General features: G+C 38.3%; 1 protein-coding gene across 1 annotated transcript in view; it reads right to left on the reverse strand.

Annotated features, from left to right (window-relative positions):
- IL1RAPL2 (interleukin 1 receptor accessory protein like 2) overlaps positions 1–25,044 on the reverse strand; it is a 781,557-nt gene that overhangs the window by 727,637 nt on the left and 28,876 nt on the right. The window contains exon 2 of the mRNA XM_060182659.1: positions 12,261–12,447. Within this exon, the coding sequence (XP_060038642.1) occupies positions 12,261–12,447 (187 nt within the window). The remainder of the gene's footprint in view (positions 1–12,260; positions 12,448–25,044) is intronic.

Raw genomic sequence — 25,044 nt, forward strand, 5'->3', positions numbered from 1 at the left:
AAAATACTGGGCATGATTAGTCTTGGATGTAAATATAGTTTTACATGTTTACCTCCAGGATTCACATTAAGTTACATTCTCAGGGTTACAATCAGGGAAAACTACTCACATTCCTGCAAGGTGTAGGGAAAAGGATGTAATGACTTTGAAATATACCCAAACAGCTCTGTTTTCTTTAACAACATCCAACACTAGAAGGACCTATTATAAAAGATCTAACTCGAGATCCATCTATTATTACTGTGTCACCCAGTAGTGTTATGAGGATCTGAAAAGAACATATGATAGTCACAGTCTAGGGACAAGGCTCACACACATACACACAAAGAAAAACCTCAGTATAAACATAATATGACAGAACCTTTTCCTTTATTCCACATCTTACTAATACATAAGTAAGACTTCTATATACTAATAAGATATTATCATTGAGAGAAATGTGCAACTAAAATCATATATAAGAAGTTTCTAGGAAAATTTAAAGAAAATAGGTGAGTAATAAACAAGGACACAGGAAGAAATTTAGTCTCTAACACCTATAGCAACACCATGCAGTGAACAGTCTTACACTTAGCTAAATCAAGATTAAAAACTTTGCACCTTAGTTAATTTTAGTTTAATGTCATTACCTAGTATATAACTTAATAGTTTTCAAACAAAGTTTGCATGATATTTTTATAGCAGAAATATAGTTTAAAGAAAGAGAACAAGTACCAACACAAGACTCAGATATGACAGGGATTTTGGAATTATTAGACAGGAAATTTAAAATAAGTGTGACTGAAATATTAATGGCTCTGAAGTTAGTAGTGGATAACATACATTAATAGACAAGAGTTAGAGGCTCTTATAATAAAAATAAAAATTCTATAGTTCATAATTCTAAAAAAGTAAAATGTTTTTGAGAGGTGAATTAATATGCCAGACATGACTAAGGAAAGAAATCAGTGAGTTTTAAGATGTAAAAGATTTCACTAGAAATCTGAAAAAATAATAAAATAATTTTTTTGCTGAAGCTGAAAAAATAATAAAATAGTAGTGAAAAATAAATAGCTGAAAAAATAATAAAATAGTAGTGAAAATAAATAATTTATAAGAACTTTGGGGAATACATAAAAAATTCAACACAAGTGTAATGGGATTATCAGAAGGAAAATATTTGAAGTAATTTTAATGTTGAGTTACACAAGAACATATCAGATAATCCAGGCATAGACAGAAGTTTGATGTGAAGTCTATTATAAGAACATGAAATGAGTTTTGCACAATAACAAAAGTCCTGGAACCCTTGGATAGGGCCCACTTTCCCGTATGCCTCTCCCAATGCATATCAAATAATATTGCATCTGCCGATCACAACCTAACCAATGCAACGATTGCCACCTCAACATGCTTCACTTCAGACTGTGTCCAGAGACTTTACATGTGGAATGACAACCCTTCAGCTTCATTAGTTGGGTGAGACCTTTCCTTTCATAGTATACTCTAATTCCATCTCAGGTGATTCACTTTCTAACAAAGTCCCAAAACCTAGATATACACCAGTTTCTGTGAGAGAGAGCATATGTTCACACGTATCCATAAACTACTGCAAAATACCTGAAAGCAGAAGTACACTAGAGTTTGCAGTGAGTACCCCCCTAACACTTCCTCTCCACTATTCCAACCTTTGGGTCCATGATTGCTCAACAATTTGTTTGGCTTCGTATGTTAACTCTCTTTTCAGTCACCAGGTTCCAGATGTCATCAGGATGCCAGCCAGGCTTCCCTGGACTGAAGACCCCACCAATGTGTCCTGGAGCTCTGCTTCCCCAGAGACCCACCCTACTAGGGAAAGAGAGAGGCAGACTGGGAGTATGGACTGACCAGTCAATGCCCATGTTCAGCGGGGAAGCAATTACAGAAGCCAGACCTTCTACCTTCTGCAACCCACAATGACTCTGGGTCCATGCTCCCAGAGGGATGGAGAGTGGGAGAGCTATCAGGGGAGGAGGTGGGAAGTGGAGATTGGGTGGTGGGAATTGTGTGGAGTTGTGCCCCTCCTACCCTATGGTTTTGTTGATTGATCCTTTCTTAAATAAAAAAAAAAAAGTTTGGAAGACATGGTATACTAAGACAGAGGTAAAACAAGAAATGTAGAGGCATCCAGATGTGGAAAAGGCGTGGAGTATATGAAAAACTTTCAGTAGTTTTCTCTGTTGAGAGTGGCTATGAAGATTGCAACTATATGTTAAAAGCATTAAGCTCCTTTCTAAGGTGTTCGCACATTGTTAAAATTCAAATCCCAGCTCTGTTGCAATATATCCCGTATCATAAAATTATTCTAAAAATTAAATTAGATAAAAATTATCATACTTGGCACAGTCTCATGCCTTGCAGATACCCCATAAAAAGTATTACATTTTTAATGTCTCCTTTCTTAAATAAATTTTAAAAATATTACATTTGCATTCCTGTAAGATCATTTAAGTGGATATTGAGAAAACAGATCATTGAAAGTGACATTGCTTTCAAAGGTTTTAATTTGTTTTCATCTGTTTTACCTTATTTTTCTCCTCCAGGATTAGCTTTGGGTCTTGAGGCTGGCACTAGGAATGGACTACTACTGGTGCCTATTTTTTTTCCATTTTATTGGATAGGAAAGAGAGATAAGAGAGGGAGAAAGAAGCGTAGACTCACCTACAGACTTGCTTCATTGCTTGTGAAGTGATCCCCCTACATGTAGAGAGCCCAAAGGTAGAACCCGTATCCTTCAGCTTAGTACTATATGTGCTTAACTGGGTGCTCCACTGGTTGATCCCCTAAACATATTTTATACACATCTTTCTAATGTTTTATTTATTATTAGATAACGACAGAGAGAAATTGAGAAGGGAGGAGAAGATAGTGATGGAAAAAGAGAGATACCTGAAGCCCTGTTTTATCATTCCTGAAACATTCCCCCTACATGTGGGTACCAGGGGCTTGAACCTGTGTGCTTGTGTCCTTGTGCACTATAACGTGAGTACTTAAATACATGCACCACTGACTGGCCTCATTTATCTTTTTGATTTTATTGAAAATATTAAGAAAGTCTCTTGTAAGCATGTATTCTGTTTCCTTCTTACTTTGGACTTTACGCAGGTTGTTTGTCCATTCAAGAACTCTTCTTTATTAAAGACAAAGAGAGGGAGTCAGACGGTTCTACAGCGGGTTAAGGCAGCTGGTGAAGTGCACTTGGTGCAAAGCGCAAGGACAGGCATAAGGATTCTGGTTTGAGACTACCCCCACTTGCAGGGGAGTCGCTCCACAGGAGGTAAAGCAGGTCTGCAGTTATCTATCTTTCTCTCCCCCTCTCTGTCTTCCTCTCCTCTCTCCATTTCTCACTGTCCTATCCAACAGCAAAATACCTACAGCAATAAAATAACAAGGGCAACAAAAGGGAATAAATAACAAAATAAGACACGGAGAGGGAGAGCCATCACAGTCCCAGAGCTTCCTCTATTGTTATAGCACCCCCATATAGAACTAGGGCTAGAATGTAGGTCATGGATATGACAATATAGTGTCATACCTACTGAGCTATTTTTCTATTCAGAAAACCTGATTTATAGGGACACAACAAAAAAATGAAAACTACAAACCAATATCTCTAATGAACAAAGATGCCAAAATATTAAACAAGATCCTGGCCAACCAGATATAGCAGTAGATCAAAAAGATTGTTCATCATGACCAAGTGGGATTTATCCCAAGAATGCAAGGATGGGTCAACATATGTAAGTCAATCAATGTCATTCACCACATCGATAAAATCAAAACCAAAAAAACACATGATTATCTCAATAGATACAGAGAAGTCCTTTGACAAAATCCAACACCCATTCATGCTCAAAACACTACAAAAATGGGAATAGATGGGAAATTCCTCAAGACAATGGAGTCCATATATAGCAAACCTACAGCCAACATCATACTCAATGGACAGAAGCTGAAAGCATTCCCCCACAGATTGGGGACTAGACAGGGATGTCCACTATCACCATTACTCTTCAACGTAGTATTGGAAGTTCTTGCCATAGCAAACAGGGAAGAGAAAAAAAAAATCAAAGGAATACAGGCTGGAAGGGAAGAAGTCAAGCTCTCACTATTTTCAGATGATATGATACTATACATAGAAAAAAACTAAAGAATCCAGCAGAAAAGTACTGGAAGTTATTAGACTATAGAGCAAGGTGTCAGGCTACAAAATCAATGTACAAAAATCAGTGGAATTTCTCTATGCAAACACTAAATCTGAAGAAAAAGTTATCCAGAAGTCACTCCCATTCACTGTTGCAGCAAAATCAATAAAATACCTAGAAATAAAGCTGGCCAAAGTAGTGAAAGACCTGTATACTTAAAACTATTAGTCACTATTCAAGGAAATAGAAACTGATACCAAAAAATGGAAAGACATCCCATGCTCATGGATTGGAAGAATAAATACCATCAAAATGAATATTCTCCCCAGAGCCATATACAAATTTAATGCAATACCCATCAAAGTTCCACCAAGCTTCTTTAAGAAAATAGAACAAAAGCTACAATAATTTATCTGGAACCAGAAAACAACTAGAATTGCCAAAACAATCTAGAGGAAAAGAAATAGAAATGGAGGCATCGCACTCCCAGATCTCTAACTATATTATAAGGGCATCATCATCAAACCAGCCTTGTACTGGAACAAAAATAGGCACACAGACCAGTGGAACTGAACTGAAAGCCCATAATTAAACCCCCACACCTATGGACATCTAATCTTTGATATTGGGCCCCAAAGTATTAAATGGAGGAAGGAGGCTCTCTTCAATAAATGGTTCTGGGAAAACTGGGTTGAAATGTGAAGAAGAATGCTGGGTTGAAACATGCAGAAAAATGAAACTAAACCACCCTTATCTCACCAGAAACAAAAATCAACTCAAAATAGATCAAGGATATGGATATTAGACCAGAAACTATAAAATACTTAGAGGAAAACACTGGTGGAACACTTTCCCATCTAAATCTCAAGGACATCTTTGATGAAACAAACCCAGCTGCAAAGAAGACTAAAGAAAAAACAAACCAATGGGACTGTATCAGATTGAAAAGCTTCTGCACAGCCAAAGAAACTATCACACAAACAAAGATACCCCTCACAGAATGGGAGAATATCTTCACATGCTATACATAAGACAAGAGACTAATAACCAAAATATACAAAGAGCTCAGCAAACTTAGCACCAAAAAAGCAAATGACCCCATCCAAAAATGGGCAGAGGATATGAACAAAACATTCACTTCAGAGGAGATCTAAAAAGCTAAAAAACATATGAAAAATTGCTCCAGGTCATTGATTGTTGGAGATATGCAAATAAAGACAACAATGAGATACAACCGCACCCCTGTGAGAATGGCATACATCAAAAAGGACAGCAGCAACAAATGCTGGAGAGGCTGTGAGGACAGAGAAATCCTTTTGCACTGCTGATGGGACTGTAAATTGGTCCAGCCTCTGTGGAGAGCAGTCTGGAGAACTCTCACATGGCTAGACGTGGACCTTCTATATGACCCAGTAATTCCTCTCCTGGGGATATACCCCAAAGATTCCATAACACCCCACCACAAAGATATGTGTAAACCTATTTTAATAGCAGCACAATTCATAATAGCTAAAAACTGGAAGCAACCCAGGTGCCCAACAAGAGATAAGTGACTGGGAAAGTTGTGGTATATATACACAATGGAATACTAGGCAGCTATTAAGAACAATGAACCCACTTTCTCTGACCCATCTTGGATGAAGCTAGAAGGAATTATATTAAGTGAGCTAAGTCAGAAAGATAAAGACAAGTATGGGATGATCCCACTCATTAACATAAGTTGAGAAAGAATAACATAAAGGGAAACTCAAAGCAGGATCTAACTAAATTTGTAGTAGGGCACCAAAGTAAGAACCCTGAAAGGTGAGGGTGGATGTTCAGCTTCATGGGGCAGGGGTGGGGGGGATGGGATGGAACACAGTTTTTGGTGGCGGGAATGGTGAATTGTATATATGTACACTCCTATTAATTTGTAGTCATATAAATCACTATTTAAGTAATATGAGATGGAAAAAAACTGAATGCCTCAAAAATTTTAAAGCACAGACTGAGTGTTTTTAATACATAGGCTAAGTCACTGATATGTTGACTCTCTTAAAAGCTTAGTCCAGGGAGAACAAAAGCAACTGGTGGTGTAGCTATATGCAAATAATGTGAAAGGACATAAAATATGGTGATGGTGTGTATAATACAGCAAATCCTAACAAAGGGATTTTTCAAAGTTAACCCAATTGCCAAATAATATGATTACTGAAATAACCATCTATTGTCTTCTTAAACCTTAAGACAACAGGAATCTCCAGCTTCATCTATAGAGCCTATGTTTCTCCCAATCCTGGATACTCTGGGGTGGGGCTCACTTCCCTACATGCTTCACTCAAGTCAGGCCAAATGATATTGCATCCACCAATTCCAACCTAATCAATGCAAGGAGTACCATCTCAGCATGCTTCACCTCAGACTGTGTAAAGAGACATTAGGCATGGAATGCCAACCCTTCAGCCTCATCACTCCAGTGAGGCCTTTCCTTTCATGGTATTCTCTAATTCCATTCCAGGAGTCTCACTTCCTAACAAAGTCCCAAAACCTAGATATAGTTCAGGTCCTGCTAGATAGAGCATATGTTCACATATATCCATAAATTAGGGCAAACTATATACGTGAAAGCAAAAATACACAATAGTCTGCAGTGAGTCTTCATCAAGTTCATAATGAAATAGCGTCCACTTAAACTTAGATATCCTCATCACCTACCTCCTATTACAGTTCTCTCACTCACTCCAAAGATAACATTATCAAAGCAAAGACTGCAATAGCTGAATAAGGGCAAGAGACTGGCATACTTTAATGATGACTCTTTAGTCACTATCAGGCCATTTCACTGGCTGGGGTCCTAATCAGTGAATCCACCAAGGTCCTGTGCCCTTTCCAACTATTAAAAGTACCATAGCACTCAAAAAATCTTAGAGAGGATATGTGTGAACATATGCTCTCTCTCACAGAAAGTGGTGTATATCTAGGTTTTGGGACTTTGTTAGAAAGTGAACCACCTGAGATGGACTTAGAGTATACTATGAAAGGAAAGGTCTCACCCGAGTAATGAAGCTGAAGGGTTGTCATTCCACACGTGAAGTCTCTGGACACAGTCTGAAGTGAATCATGTTGAGGTGGCCATCGTTGCGTTGGTTAGGTTGTGAATACCTGAAAGCAGAAGTACACTAGAGTTTGCAGTGAGTACCTCCCTAACACTTCCTCTCCACTATTCCAACCTTTGGGTCCATGATTGCTCAACAATTTGTTTGGCTTCGTATGTTAACTCTCTTTTCAGTCACCAGGTTCCAGATGTCATCAGGATGCCAGCCAGGCTTCCCTGGACTGAAGACCCCACCAATGTGTCTTGGAGCTCCGCTTCCCCAGAGACTCATCCTACTAGGGAAAGAGAGAGGCAGACTGGGAGTATGGACTGACCAGTCAATGCCCATGTTCAGCGGGGAAGCAATTACAGAAGCCAGACCTTCTACCTTCTGCAACCCACAATGACTCTGGGTCCATGCTCCCAGAGGGATAGAGAATGGGAAAGCTATCAGGGGAGGGGGTAGGATATGGAGATTGGGTGGTGGGAATTATGTGGAGTTGTACCCCTCCTAACCTATGGTTTTGTTAATTAATCCTTTCTTAAATAAAAAAGAAAAAAAAATCAAAAAAAATCTTAGGGATGGAAATTAGTATCAAGGTTATACAAAAAAGTATGTCCATACCTGAAGTATGAATGTAATACTGAGCATCACCATAATCCAGAACTGAGTAGTGCTCTGGAGAAAAGTCTTTAGAAACAATTTGTCTGCTCATTTTTGCAAGTTTTTCTATTTCAGTGATCTATATTCCACATATGAACAAAACCATTCAGTAACTATCTTTCTCATTACTAACTTTAATGAATATATTCTTCTTCAGTTCCATTATTTTTGCCCTGAAGGGTATAAGACATCTTTTAAAATTGCAGAGTAGTACTCTCTTGAATATACACTCCCTAACTTTTTTAGGTTCAAACTCACAGAGGAATAAAGAATAGGTAAGCTTCCAATGGAAGGGATGGACTATGGAACTCTGGCTATGGGAATTGTGTGGAATTGTATCCCTCTTATCCAACAGATTTGTCAATCATTATTAAATCAATGAAAAAATTATAGAGAAAGGCACATGCTAATACTATTATATGACCAAATTGAATTAAAAAGTGTATGCATATTGTTAAATTTATATTTAAATAAAATTATTAATTGTTTGGGCTTTAATGCCATAGGGTCTCCAAATGTTTTTTTTCCCCATTAATAAAATTGCTGGACAGTTGGAGAAAGTATTTAGCTAATAGACTATAGGACTTGTATACTTTATACCCCAGGTTCAATCTCCTATACTACATATGCTGCAGTGGGTCTCTTGCTTTTCTCTCTCTCTCTCTCTGTATCTCTATCTCTCTCTCTCTTTCTCTCTCATGAAACTTGCTATATCTCACATGAAATGAATCTTTGCTTCAAATAAATCTCCTTTGAAATAAAAAATATTCATGTCATAATGTACAGCCAAGTATACTCACCAGAGTAATAAGTGGTGACTTCGAGAAATGATCATTGATAAGCTGCTTTTCCTTTTATTTTACTAGAGTGAATTTTTAATTATATAATTTTAATTTGAAAAATTGTGATTTACAAGACTAGCATTGTCACATGTGTGGTTTCACATCTCCTCATGATAGGGGTCAAGTACCACACCCTTTACCAACATATCATCTTCCTCCACCAGAGAACACTGGGTTCTCAACCTTTCAGACCCTTTCCCTTCCTTCCTCCTTTAGAGTTCTTGCATATGCTACACTAGAACATAGCTCATTAGTTTCACATCATATTTTCTCTTTCCTAAACTATGTCCTCCTTTATTCTTGATTTATCTCTGCCATTATCCAAAAAAAATCATTTTTTAAAAAAAGGGGCTCATAAGAGAATATTACGTGAATCCTATGAAATTGAATTCAGGGAGTCGGGCTGTAGCGCAGCGGGTTAAGCGCAGGTGGCGCTAAGCTCAAGGACCGGCGTCAGGATCCCGGTTCTGAGCCCCCGGCTCCCCACCTGCAGGCAGGTCGCTTCACAGGCGGTGAAGCAGGTCTGCAGGTGTCTGTCTTTCTCTCCCCCTCTGTCTTCCCCTCCTCTCTCCATTTCTCTCTGTCCTATCCCACAACAACGACATCAATAATAACTACAACAATAAAACAACAAGGGCAACAAAAGGAAATAAATAAAATAAAAATAAAATAAAATAAACAAATATTGTTTAAAAAAAAAAAGAAATTGAATTCAACAATTTAAACACAGTAGACACAGTCTTAGAACCATTCCAACCACCAAGACTGACCCAGAAGGAAATGGACAGCTTGAATATTTTGATTACTAAAGAAGATTTTGAATCAGCAACCAAATGTCTAAGTAATATTAAAATCCCAGGACCAGGTGGTTGTATTAATAATTTCTGCTATATTATTGAAGAACTAATATCCATTCTATTCAAACTCTTTTAACAATCTATAAGAGGGAAAATAAAGCCTTTTCAATAAATGGTGTTGAGAGAATTTGGCAACCAAATGCAGAAAAATTAAGATCATCATATAACACCAGTCAAAAACATTACTACTGTGTTACCTTTCTAGTCTCTTGGTTGTTATTTTTTCAAATAAGAATCCTTTTTTCTATCTCTTCTCCTTCTGACCCCCTTGTTATATGCTTCTGGTATTCTTACGATATTAATGTTGTTCCACTTGATGTGGTACCTTAGTTCATTTTCATTGTTTAATTTATTTTCCTTGCATTATCTATTTTGCTAATTTTTGTAACGATTCTTGTGACTATATCATCTAGCTCACCATTTTGATACTTGGAGTCTGTGTTTTTGCTAACAGATACCTCTACTATATATTTATCTTGTGTAGTGTATTCTTTAGTTCTCTGATTTATGCTAGGATTTATCTTGTACTTTCATTTTGTTGAATTATGACTCCTGCTGAACTTCTTATTTCAGCAAACATGCATAGGACCACTGCTTTAAAGTGTTCTTTAGGAAGTTTATAAAGCTTTGTTGAATTTGGGGGTCTTCTTCAGGTTAATGTATTTTTCTATTTTTTTCATGTAATTTCATCTTCTTAGATGCTCTGAGATGGCCAGGATTAGCAGTCTATGTTTGAACAGACCAGAGAAGTGACATATGTACTCCCAAAAGGCTATAGCACCAAGGATGAGACAACTTGGGTAGTGTCAGGCATTTGAGGTGGTAAAAGCTCAAAAGCAGCTAAACTGCTTCTGTACATAAGGGTTCAGGTTTGTAAGGAATGTTGGAGGTAATAGCTCCTGTACTCCAGGGATGGCTGATTCTATTTAGGTCCAACAGCACAGGTAATTTTTAGTCTCACTATGTTTGATGCTCTTTGTGAACTTATATCCAGTGGTCTGTGTTCAAACTTAGGTATTGACCAGAAGAATAGCATTGTGTGTGATCAATGGTCACTAGATTTCTCTGGAGTTAGTGTATAGGTATGATATGTGACCTCAGTTGCTGTTCTGTATACACTCTTTATTTGACAGGACAGATTTTGGTAAGCTATGACCCAGAAATCCATCCCAAGGGTCTATTACTATGGAAATGAATTTCAATATGGCTATGTCCACTATAGCTCTGGCAGGCTCTTATGTGTAGTTGAAAAGAGCAGCCACTGTGGCTTCCTTCTCCACCTTTACAGTTTTTAATTTCCTATTGTATAGTATGCAGTTGTAATTATAGGGAGCAGTATCTGGCAGGCGGTGATCTGGAGAGTAAGGTATCTTCCCAGAATGTACTCAGAAACACTTTCACCAAGGAAAGTGAAATCTAATATAGTTGTCCATCAGAGCTCTGGCAAACTTCCCCAAGTAATCGGAGATGGCTATTACCATAGATCACCCTCTCACACTTCATGGCTTTTAATTTTCCATTCTGTGCTGTTCCAAATTTGTAGGAATAGTATCAGGGTGCCAGGATTTCAGCAAAGCCTGCTTCTTGCTCAGCATAGCACAGTACTTTATAGATTTCTTCCTCTGGCATTTCACTGTCATATGGAAGATTTATCTTCTCAGAGAGGAATTTTTCTATGTACTACTACCTAGATAATGGTAGTTTTATCTCTTTCTATGAGAAATCTACTTCTATTTATGTTATTCCATATATTGTTGTGGCTTTCCTGTGAATGTGGGGAGGGAGGACAGGCATTATTTTCAACTATCTTAGTTTTTCTTCCACCCTAGGAAATTAGCACTGTTGCTAAATGTGTCTCCATTTCCAGATAAATTAGCTAAGAGATAGCGGCAGAGAACACATTCTGGCATCTGCCCCCCAGTGTTTGTTACTCTGGAGACTGAATTACAGAACAGCATCATGAGTCTGGCTCTCAGCAAGGTTATAGTGGTCATAAAAAAAGGCTGATGTTGTGATTACTATCAGGTTTACAATATATGGTTTTTCACTCCCTACTATAATAATGTAAATTTAAGATTATAACAGGATTTAAGTTACACTATACTACAACTTGGGATTACCCCAAACTAAAATTATGAATCTTCCATTTTGTTTTTGTTTGGGGGGGTAGAGGGAGAAATAGGGAAAGAGATGGGGATAGACAGTAGGGTCAGTAATATTCCATCAATCGAGTTTCCCCCAGCACTAAGTATGGTATTTCTATATGGTGCTAGGGCTCAAACTCAGGGTTGTATGCGTGGTGAAGTACCTGACTTACTAGGTGAACATCTTCTAACCCCTCTAATATTTTCATGTATTCTTTAAACTTTCACTTTTCTTCCCATTGTTGCTCCCATATATCAAGGTGAAGTACTATTATGTTTATATTTTTTTAACAACAGAGGACTATGGGACTACTTCTGATAATTACTGATAGAAAATCATGTAAACCAGTAGAATGTATGAGTCAAGGATCTACATTATTATTCACCAATCTGTTGATTCTTCTTGACAAAATATCTATTATCAAACACTAGTGATAAAGTGTCTCACTTTTATTAAAAGTAAGCAAGCTATTGCCTTAAGGTTTAAAAATATGCATCTAATTCCATGATGGGTTACCTTGTACCACACAACATCAGGTTCCTGATCAGCCTTTTTAAAGTCATCCATGTCTGGGCAGGAAATCTCCTTTCTCTTAGTGACTTCTGATTTTTCCAGATAGCGAATCCTGCTGTTGTAGCACAGGCCTGATTCATTCTCTGCAACAGTCAAGGACATTGACACCTTCATGCAATATGTTGAGTTTCTGTAGGAACAAAGGAACAGGAAAATAACTTCATTAGGTGTTTAGGACTTTATGCATTTCAAGAGTATTGGCCATATATTTCACTGTATATTTCAAGAGTATTGACTTTTCCATTTAGTATCTTTCCTAGAATTCAGAAGCAACATACAACCAACACAGAATAATTATCTATGAGAAGTAAAAGGAAGATAGAAAACAAAACACTAATATGGACACAGTTGGCCATAAGAGAGCTATACACCTTCACAGAACAACTGTACCCATCTTTTGAACTAAGATAGTTATACATCTTTCCCAGTGGCAAATATTGCCATGTTGAAAATATGGTTATGAAAACTTGTGAGCATTTCTATAATTTAAAGAAATAGTCATATCTGTTCTGTTTCATAGGCAAGTGCCTTAACAGGTATTCCAAGGGGTATTCATTTTTTGACAATACCATATGATACATACTCAAAAGCCAAATAAAAACAGACCTTTTAATCACTATCAAGCCACCCAATCAGCTGGGGCCCTATTCAGGGAGTCCTGAGATTCCCAAACAGACATGATGGGCCAAGACCTTAAATAAATCCCTCTCTGTATTGTTACATGTCATCTCTATCAGGAACAACAAAAATACCTCTTTGCGGGTACCCCATAGGACCTTGCCCTCAACTTAGATAAAGAATGGTAGAGAATATTCCATTCTCCAAAGGGAGGATGGACAATATACTCTATGATACACTTGAGGAAGATGGGTCAATATTGGGGTAGCTTGGAATGTTCCTACTCATGACCAAAGAATGTGAGCTCGGATCTACAGGGATGCAGAGGTCACATGAGCTCCTAAACTGAATATGGGCCCCAGACCAAATCAAATCGATGGAGTTTATAGTCAACAGTATCTACACCCCTTTCCCATATTCGGGAGCTACTCTCTTCCCTGATCCAGCCTTCTGTCACTTTTCCAGCCATGACATCACCTCCTCAGACAATAACTTGGATCCACCTGCAAATCAGATTTCAGGCTCAGAGGAAACAAAAAGAAAAACTAGAATAGCTACAGGTACTTTGAAATATAACTAAAATATGTCTAATAGCTATCTACAAAATGGAGGACCCCCCAACACTTCATCTGCACTATTCCAGCCTTTAGGTCCATGATTGTTCAACAATTTGTTAGCTTTTGTACGTTAACTCTCTTTTCAGCCATCAGGTTCTAGATGCTATCATGATGATAATCAGACTTCCCTGGACTGACAACTCCACCAATGTGTCCAGGATCTCCACTTTCCCAGAGATCCACCATACTAGGGTAAGAAAGAGGCAGGCTGGGAGTATGGATTGACCAGTCAATGCCCATGTTCAGTGGGGAAGCAATTACAGAAGCCAGACCTTCCACTTTCTGCATCTCACAAAGACCTTGTGCCCATACTCTCAGAGGGATTATTCTTCTAGCGTTTGCCCTTCTTCCGTAGCCAGTCAATAGCATCAGGTTGAACCTGATGTAAAGTTTCGAGACCTCCTTTGAATCTGGAGAGCTGGCAGTCGTTGACTATGTGGGTCATAGTCTGTCTGTAGCCGCAGGGGCAGTTCGGGTCGTCTCTGGCTCCCCAGCGATGGAACATAGCGGCACACCGGCCATGGCCTGTTCGATAGCGATTGAGGAGGGCCCAATCATAACGTGCTAGGTCAAATCTGGGTTGACGCTTGCAGGGGTCTGTGATGAGGTGTTTGTTCTTTACCTCAGCTGACTGCCAACTCTGTTTCCAAGAGACTGGAACAGAGAAGTTCAGTGTAGGCGTAGGGGACCAGATTGGGTGACGAGACGTCAAGCGTTGAACAGGGTGGGCGAAGATATCCGCGTATATTGGCAGGTCTGGTCGAGCGTAGACGTGGGAAATGAACTTAGATGATGCCGCATCCCGACAAATATCTGGCGGGGTGATGTTGCTAAGAACTGGCAGCCATGGAACTGGGGTGGAACAGATGGTTCCAGAAATTATCCTCATGGAGGAATATAATTTGGAATCGACCAAGTGGACATGGGGGCTACGGAACCATACTGGGGCACAGTATTCTGCAGTGGAATAGCATAATGCCAGAGATGATGATCGAAGTGTGGAAGCGCTCGCGCCCCATGAGGAGCTGGCCAGTCTTGCAATGATGTTATTCCTCGCGCCCACCTTTGCTGCAGTTTTTATGAGATGTTTGTGAAATGACAGAGTGCGATCGAGAGTAACGCCAAGATAGACTGTCTGGGCTTCATGCCGGATTCTCGTATCGCCAAGCTGCACATTAAGCTCACGCGAGGCCGAGGCATGGTGTAGATGGAAAACAGATGATACCGTTTTTGCAGTGCTATGGATTAGTCACCATTTTTTACAGTAATCAAATATCAGAGACATGTCTTTCGTGAGTGTTTCCTCGAGGATCCTCAGAGGGATAAAGAATAGGAAAGCTATCAGGGGAGGGGATGGGATAAGGAGATCTGGTGGTGGGAACTGTGTGGAGTTGTACCCTTCTTATCCTATAGTTTTGTTAATGTCCTCTTTTGTAAATAAAAAAAAATACAGAAGGTGCCCAGTAATGTATATAACATTTCTTTTTTAAAAATCTTTTTATTGTGGAATAATGATTTACAGGACAGTTGCTGACACACAGATACATTTTTTTACCTCCCTGTAATGTCTGCACATAATTTCCAACAACAGAAGGGCATGAACTGTATAAGTTAACAAGCACATAAAAGCAAACAAGAAACTAACTGAAAAAAAGAAGAAAGAAAGAGGAACAGATTGGAGCAAACTGACAAAATTTAGCTCAACTGCAAATCTCTTCATAGGGCATTTCAGGATCCAATATACTCTAAACATCTAGGGGTATTTATATTCAGGATAGGGAACTGTGTGCCTGGCTGAGCACACACATTGCCATGCACAAAGACCCTGGTTTGAGGCCCTCTCCCTACCTGCAGGGGGAAAAAGCTTCAGGAGTGGAAAAGCAGTATTAAAGACCTCTCTCTCTCTCTCTGTCTCTCTCTGTGTGTGTGTGTGTGTGTGTTTATCCTTTCTTCCCTCTCAGTTTCTCTCTGTCCAGTCAACAATTTGTTCCGATATATATATATATATATATATATATATATATATATATATATATATATATAATTATAAAAAGGAAGCACTGAAAGAACCATAAGATAAGCGGAGATACAACTCCACACAATTCCCACCACCAGGACTCCATATCCCATCCCCTCCCCTGATAGCATTCCTACTTTTTATCCTTTGGGAGTATGGACCCAGGGTTATTATGGGATGCAAAATGTGGAAGGTCTGGCTTCTGTGATTGCTTCCCCGCTGAACGTGGGCATTGACAGGTTGATCCATACTCCCAGCCTGTCTCTCTCTTTCCCTAGTGGGGTGGGACTCTGGGGAAGCAGGGCTCCAGGACACATTTGTGGGTCATCTGTACAGGGAAGTCCAGTTGGCATCATGTTAGCATATGGAACCCTGGCTGAAAGAAGAGTTAACATATAAATCCAAGCAAATTGTTTACTAATCATGAACCTAAAGGCTGGAATAGTGCAGATGAAGATTTGAGGGTCTCTGTTTCATAGATAGTTAGTAGGCCTATGTTAGTTATATTCCAAAGGGCCCATGACTATCCAATTTTTTTTTTCTGAGCCTGGCATCTGATATGAAGGTGGATCCAAGTTATTTTCTGGGGAGATGATGTCATGGTTCATATCTTAACTCTTTTTCAGCCACTAGGTTGCAGATGCTACCATGTTGCCAACCTGACTTCCCTGGGCAGATGGCCCTACCATTGTGGCCTGGAGCCCTATTTCCCCAGATCTCTGCCCCACTAGGAAAAGAAAGCGACAGGCTAGGAGTATGGATCAATCTGGCAAAGCCCATGTTCAGCAGAGAACCAATTACAGAAGCCAGATCTCCCACTTTCTGCACCCTATAATGATCCTGGGTCTGAAATAAAATGAATTTTATGGACGACAGGCAGGTGGGTCCTCTGTCCCTGTATTTCCGTAAACCTAGGGGACTAGAAATGTAACCACTCAGGATTAATCTTTTCGCTAACTAAATTGCATGCACTTGTATTTTGGCAGTCTGGATAAGATGTGGAGTATGGGCAATCCACCCCATCCTTTGTTTTACCTGATTGGTGTACCTTGTAACCATTTTGTAACTATTGAAATGTATCTTATTTAAAACCACCATGTAACCAATTAAGCACACTACGCCCAGCTTGAAGGGTATATAAATGGCTTTCTAAATCTGGTCAGAGATCTGGCTTGGCAATAGTCGGCTGAATTCTGCTGGTGTAATAAAGTATCTCCCTGCCCTTCACAAGGTTTTGGTCTCAGAATAGTTCTTCGGATTTGCAACACCTGAAGCTGTATCACTCTTGAGTTGTAACACTCAGAGCTATAACACTTAGAGTTGGGGATATATTTTTCCTTAACAGGTCCATACTCCCAGAGGGATAAAGAATAGAAAAGCTATCAAGTGAAGGGGTTGGATAAGGAGTTCTGGTGGTGGGAATTGTGTGGAATCTTACCCCTCTTATCCTATGGTCTTGGCAATATTTTCATTTTATCAATTAATAATAATAATAATAATAATAATAATAATAAAGGGGAACAATATCAAAGAAACAAATGCCCTAATGACAACTCATCCAGTAGGACATATACCTTGCCTTGTCTGTAGTCCACCACATGAGAGTGCTATAAGACCAGGAAAAGTTCCATTACAGTGGTGTCCTCTAGTGTCTCTATCTCTCACTGTCAGAATCAAAGTTAATGAAGAATTAGGACAAATAATAGCAAAATCATTCATGTGTGAGGTGCCGGAACCATAATATGTATCATATATATATATATATATATATATATATATATATATATATATGTGTGTGTGTGTGTGTGTGTGTGTTTATATAAATATATATTTCAAATGGAAAGGAATGTACTAAGTGAAATAATTCACAAGGAGAAGAACAAATACTAGATTATGACATGTGTAGAATATAGAGAAACAAAGTAAGGTAATAAAGTCAAAGATCAACAAGTTCTTAGATTCTGATTGCATAAATGAGATCATAAAGTACGGAGTATGTTGGGAGGTTATAAAAGTGGAGAGGATCTAGCAGACGTTGTTGGAGTATTATTGATATTTTGATGATGAGTGATATGAAATGGAAATACATCAGGAAGAAGTATTAAACTCCTAAACCATCCAGCCTTGTAAACCAATGTTCTCTCATCAACAACTGAAAGTTAGAAAACTAAATAAAACGGGAAAATATACATTTCCAAGAGCACTTCAAAACAAAATGTGTGTATAATCCCATGATTAAAATTCCTGATGGATGTAATTAGCATGGCAACCAATACTTTTAAGAAGCCCTCAAATAACTATTATAAATTACACTGCTTATTTATCATTGAAACTGCACAATACTGTGGCCCAGGAGGTAGTGCCCTGAATAAGGTATTATTGGACTATGATGTTCTGGTTGTCATTCTGTCTCTATCTCCATCATATAGATATATATGTATGTATTACATATATGTATTACATATATGTATTAGATAGGTATTACTATAAATATTACATAAATGCATATACTTAAAGAAACTGTATAGTATCCTAGGCTTCATATAAAATACAAGACAAGGGGAGTCAGCGGTAGCGCAGCAGGTTAAGCGCAGGTGATGCAAAGCGCAAGGACCGGAATAAGGATCCTGGTTCGAGCCCCCGGCTCCCCACCTGCAGGAGAGTCACTTCACAGGCGGTGAAGCAGGTCTGCAGGAATCTATCTTTCTCTCCCCCTCTCTGTCTTCCCCTCCTCTCTCCATTTCTCGCTGTCTTATCTAACAACGATGACATCAATGACAACAACAATCATAACTACAACAATTAAACAACAAGGGCAACAAAAGAGAAAATAAACAAATATTGAAAATAATAAAAAATAAGATACAAGACAACAAATAACTGCTGCACATGTATGTACAAATTAAATTTATCAAAATGATTGCCAGTAGACTTCCAGTAGCACATACTCCTGACTATGATTATGTGTATGTGTGTGATCTGAGAAGGTTGTTATCAAAATACTTCAATTCTGCAGCTGGGTGGTGACACGCCTAGTTGAACACACACATTACAGTGCTCAAGGGTGCAGGTTGGAGCCCCAGTTCCTACCTGCAGAAGGAAAGTTTCACAAGTGGTGAAACAGTTATATGTGTCTTTCTGTCTCTCTCCCTCTCTTCCCCCATCCCCTCTTGATCTCTTACTGTTTCTATCCAATAAATAAAGATAGTAAAATACTTTTTTTAATTTTTTATTTAAGAAAGGATTAATTAGCAAAACCATAGGGTAGGAGGGGTACAATTCCATACAATTCCCACCACCCAATCTCCATATCCCATCCCCTCCCCTGATAGCTTTCCCATTCTCTATCCCTCTGGGAGCATGGACCCAGGGTCCTTGTGGGTTGCAGAAGGTAGAAGGTCTGGCTTCTGTAATTGCTTCCCCACTGAACATGGGCATTGACTGGTTGGTCCATACTCCCAGTCTGCCTCTCTCTTTTCCTAGTAGGGTGGGTCTCTGGGGAGACATTGGTGGGGTCTTCAGTCTAGGGAAAAAAAGTGTATTTAAGAAAACAAAATATTTCTATTCTTACGTTCCATGAAACTCATTATATAATATAGACTGTAAAATATTGCCTTTCTCTGTTTCTGACTGCAGGTTAGTGAACTCCAAGGGATATGATATGCCCACTAGGGATCAAATGTTTCATTTCCTTTCATTGTCTTGTTACGTGTTCTTCTTTATCATCTTATCCTGAGATCTAAATTAAGAGAGAGTCGATATTAACTTAATTTGATTCAGTTAAATTAGTAGGCATCAACAGCTAGGTATTCAAGAGACATGCCCTCTATGCTCCAATTTTGTTGATAGAGACAGAAGTTGACAGGGAAGGGAGAGATCGATGATAGGTGATAGATAGATAGATAGATAGATAGATAGATAGACAGACAGACAGAGACACACATACAGTATTGATTCACAGGTGATGAAGCTTCCCCCTTACAGGCAAGGACTGGGGGCTTAAACCCAGATCCTGCCCAACAACACTGCTCCAGTTTTAAATAATCATGGCATAGTGCTAATTCTATCCCATCATTTTACAGATTCAGGAAAATGGCTTGTCAAAAGTCTCATTTTCAAAGGCTGGTTATATTGTTCAGTGACAAAGTTGAAACTCTGAGTATATGAAGACCACAGATTGGCCCCTATCACCACAATCCCATTCCCTGTGAGTGGAAACTATGACCCCAAGATATTGGAAGGTATTCTCATACCACTGGTGTAGGATTAATAAAGTTATGTGCATTGGTACATCAGCAAACAAATTAATGTTCTGACTATATCGTGGAGACAAACCTGGCTAGAGTATTGTGTGAGACAGGAAGAGAAGATAAATCATCACAGTTTTTATTTTATTTATTTATTTATTGATACATGAGAAATCATAGGAGAGAGAGAGAGAAAGAACCAGATATCACTCTGGTACATGTGCTGCCAGGGATTGAACTCAGGACCTCATGCTTGAGAGCCCAATGCCTTATCCACTGTGCCACCTCCCAGACCACAGTTTTTATTTTATTTTATTGGGGGTTTAATGATTTATAATCTTTAACACATAGTCACAACCTCTCATCTCCCTTTGACTGGTATCTAGGGAGCACAACAGGATCTCAGTATCCCTTCATCCGGTCCCTAACCCTCCTTCCCCAGAGTGCATTGCTATGGTAAAATATGCCACATCCAGTCCAAGTCTCACCTTATGTTTTCTCTTACCATTCCTTTTTCTGAAATTCCACCTATAAGTTAGATAATTTTATATTGGGCTCTCTTTCTGGCTTGCATCTGTCAGCATGATGCTTTCAAGTTCTGACCATACTATTGCACTTTTAACAGCTGCATAGTACACCATTATATATACATACCATAAATTCCTTAACTATTCATCTGATGTTGGCCATATAGGTTGCTTTCAAGTTTGGGCTATCACAAACTGTGCTGCTATGAACACTGGTGTGCATAGGTCTTTCTTTTCATATAGTTGCTTTTGTTTCCCCTGGGTAAATCACCAGGAGAGGGATTGCTGGCTCATAAGGTAGATCCATTTCAAAAGTACTGATGAAAAAAAGTGTTTACTTTTTCATTGGGGTTGGACCCACTTAAATTCTTACCAACAATGTAGGAGAGTCCCTTTTCACCCACAGCATCTCCACCAGTTAGTGCTTCTGTCTTTTCTAATGTGTGGCATTCTCACAGGTGTAAAGTGGTATTCCATAGTTGTTTTTATTTGCATTTCCCTGATCATCAGTGAGTGAGCAATTTTTCATATGTCTGTTCACCCTATGTATCTCTTTCAATAGTGTCCTTTGTCTTGGGAGACAATCTTTATATGTCATATATCAGACAGAGGGCTGATAACCAAAATACATAAGAACTCACCAAAATCACAGTTTCTTTATTTTTTTTCCAGAGCACTGTTCATCTCTGTCTTACAGTGGTGTGGGGGATTGGGTCTGGCATTTTAGAACCTCAGGTATGAGAGTCTCTTTGCATAACCATATGCTATCTAGCCCTGCCTCTCATAGATTTTTTAAAATTTTTATTTATAAAATGCAAATATTGATAAGACTATAGGATAATTCCATACAATTCTCACCACCAGAACTCCATACCCTATCCCCTCCACTGAAAGCTTTCCCGTTCTTCATCCCTCTGGGAGTATGGACCCAGGGTCATTATAGGGTGCAGAAGGTGGAAAGTCTGGCTTCTGTAATTGCTTCCCTGATGAACATGGGTGTTGGCAGGTCGATGCATACTCCCAGTCTGCCTCTTTCTTTCCCTAGTGTGGCAGGAGTCTGGGGAAGTGGGGCTCCAGGACACACTGATGGGGCCATCTGCCCAGGGAAGTCAGATTGACATCATGGTATCATCTGGAACCTAGTGGCAGAGTAATGAAACTAGAGGGCTGACATTCCATGCCTGACATCCTAAATATATAAGTCTTAGAGAGAAACAGTATAGGCTAAAGAAAATACCCATAAAATTTAATTGTTTCTTAACAAAGCACCAGATTTGAACTAAGATTTAGTGGGTTAAACTAGTACTATGTCCTTGGGAAAGTAAGGAAACTTCTCCTAGTCTTAGGTTTCCTTGATATAAGACAAAGATAACATGTAGGTTTTTATAGGTTTTGTTGGAAGCTGAAAAGGGGGATTTCATGAACTTTGTTTATTTATTTTAATTTTAAATTTATTTATTTATTTATTAATGAGAAAGGTAGGAGAGAGAGATAAAGAACCAGACATCACTCTGGTATGTGTGCTGCTGGGGACTGAACTTGGGACCTCATGCTTGAGAGCCCAGTGCTTTATCCACTGTGTCACCTCCTGTACCACTGAACTTTATATCTATAAGAAAACATATGTTTACAATTTTCAATTAAAGTTATTAAAGTGCCTATAACAACTAACTTCTCTAGGTTATTAGAACTACTAAAATATAAATTTAAAAGGCATATAGCACTGTGCAAAGTACATAATATATATTTAATAAATTGTAGTTATGACATCTATTACCATTAGCATTTGCATATATTAATAATAGTGATCATTTATATGTGAAATAATAATTATTATAACTATTTAATAAAAACAATACACTGGTAGCAGTGTGTTAAGATACCCTACAGGGGAACTGGCAAAATAGAAAGAGAGAGCTAGGCTGGGAGTATGGATCGACCTGTCAATGCCCATGTTCAGTGGGGAAGCAATTACAGAAGCCAGACCTTTAACCTTCTGCACTCCATACTGTCCCTTGGTTCATACTCTCAGAGGGATAAAGAATAGGAAAGTTATCAGGGGAGGGTATGGGATATGGAGTTCTGGTGGTGGGAACTGTGTGGAATTGTACCCCTCTTAACCTATGGTTTTAGTCAGTGTTTCCTTTTTATAAATAACAATTATAAAACTAATAATCAAGGAAATCAAGGAATAACAAATAGTCCACTTGGATAGTATATCACTTTGCAACCCAGGCTCAGTCCTGAGCTTTACCACATTTAAAGAAGCTCTAGTGCTATAGTATCTTCACACTTACACACCTTGCCTCCCTGACCCTATCTGAAAAATATTATCCTAGAGCAGTGAAGCTTCAGAGATGACCAAAAATATATAATGTTGAGTTAAGTAGTACTGACGAGTTAGAAGCTGATAGGAAACAGCCCGAAGGAGGTCAGCTGGGTAAGATGACTAACACAGTACAAGAGGGTTATGAAAAAAAATATCGGTGATTTAAGCTTATAGGAAGGAAATCAAAAATAAGCAGCTAAGTCATAAAGGGATGTTAAGTGTTATGAGCACACAATATTAAGTAAACACCAGCAGCTTGGAAGTCAAACTGCATTAAGAGTTCCCGGACCTGGGCAGGAGCACAAGACTCGCATGCCAGAGAGCCAAGTTTGTATCTCTGGCACTGACACAAGGCATAATTGAGCATTTCTCAGGTCTCAATCACTCGTAAATAAATAAATAAATAAATAAATAAATAAATAAATAAATTTAAAATACCATTTGGGCTCAGAGAAATAGCATAGCAGCAGTGCATAGGGCTTCCCTCTGAGAGAACCCAGGTTCCATCCCCAACACCACCAGTAAGCAGAACTAGTAGTGTCAGGCCAAACAAAACAAAGCAATAAAAAAAAAAGAGTTCCAGCAAAACTGAGTTACTTAAACAGATACCATCTGTTATAAACCCCAACCTTTCGGTAAGGTTTCAGGAACAAAAGATTTATCCCTTGAGACATGTTATTGTGCTCATTTCCCAAACTCTTCGAAGTATAAACTACGTAGGGCATATAATGAGCACCTTAATTAATATGAAATGGGGTAAGTGTGGGGAACTCATACAAAATATGTCATAGGTTGAAGAAGGAAGTGATGCAGTTTCCTCTACATGATACCCAGTAAAAACCTTAGAGTGGGGCTTTACATGAATGCAGTACAGGGCTGGCACATGAACAACTGCTTTTGTTATCCATGAAAGGTCTTAATATAAATTCCTTAATGATGATGAAGGTCTCTGAAACTTGAAGACAATAACTCATCTGACTCCTATTGTCGCACTGCTTACCTGAGGGACGTATGATCAAGGATGCCTGACAGTCTAAACCTCAGGTTGATTTTTATTAGTTTTGTAATACAGCCCTGGCACAATTCCCACTATCTTGTCTTATTTAGATTTTATTTTGAAAAATGCCCCCAAGCCAGTTCTATTTAAAATGTTTCCTGCAACTGGGACTTACAAATGCTACCTTTCTTTCATTAGGTACAATTAGAGCTGTGCAAGTTTGAGAGGCAGACTGGCTATTTTGCTAGAATAAAGATTGGATACTTTTTTCTCTCATGTTCTCTCAATAACCTTCATATTCTAAGGAGGACAAGGAACACATTTATGCTAACTATTTACAAATGTTTTTTTGTGAAAATATCAAAGCAATAGCTTGTAAATGCATGCATTTGTAATATTTTAAGTATTTCCATATACTTTATCTTAAGTTCATTCTGCCATGAAAATGGACAATATAAATGTTGTTCACATTTTGCAGAGGAATAAAATGTAAATACAGAGAGGACAAAAACTTAGTCAAGTTTGGTGGGTTTTAAACAAAATTTGGGCTCTTATGCTTACAGGAGTTAACTGGCAGAATAACTTGAAATTCTACATACAAACTTGAAGAAGCATAAAGGGAAAAAAAGACGCCTATACATAGTATGTAAAGCATGATTGTTCTGAATGCCAATGCAGAAGATTCTGAAAATTTATTAAAATGTTCATTTTTTTTTTTTGTTGAAGCTTTTGGTCATAGTTTACATTTTTGATTTTCAAAGATGAGAAAATGTTGACCAAACTTGGGTTCTCTGAGGTGAAAAACAAAACTCAAGATTTAAAACATATCTGAAAAATCAAGATGCCATTTTTCTAACTGTAATTTCTAAAACATGTCATAAGACTGATTTTTTATTTAATAATCTGTGTCTATGTTAATTTTCTGTACTACTAGTGATAGCCTATTAAAATAAGCTAAATAAATAAAGGGACTTTTTTCTTAGCTAAAAACAGAAACCCATATAAAATGCCCTGGGATATAGCTGAAACTTTTCTAAGTAATTCCTTCAATTATATTTTTAAAAGTTATTCAGAGAGAGAGATATATAGAGAGGGAGGGAGGAAGTGAGAGAGAAAGAGAGAGAATGTAAAGCAAGGATTTATGATTGAAAGGAACAAAATGGCCAGTGAAATAACTCACTTGGGTAGTGTGCTGCCTTGCCATGTGTGTGAAATATGTTTGAGTTCTTCTACTGCATTGAAAAAAAAATCCTTAGCACAATATTGTCTCTCTTTGTCTCTGTCTCTGCATCTCTGTCACTATAAAAATAAAAACTTAGAACTGACATTGTTATAATTCAGGGAAGGAAACAATTGCATTAAAAGAAATGATCTG

The sequence above is a fragment of the Erinaceus europaeus genome, chromosome X, assembly GCF_950295315.1.
Source record: "Erinaceus europaeus chromosome X, mEriEur2.1, whole genome shotgun sequence".
NCBI classification, from domain to species: Eukaryota; Metazoa; Chordata; class Mammalia; order Eulipotyphla; family Erinaceidae; genus Erinaceus; species Erinaceus europaeus.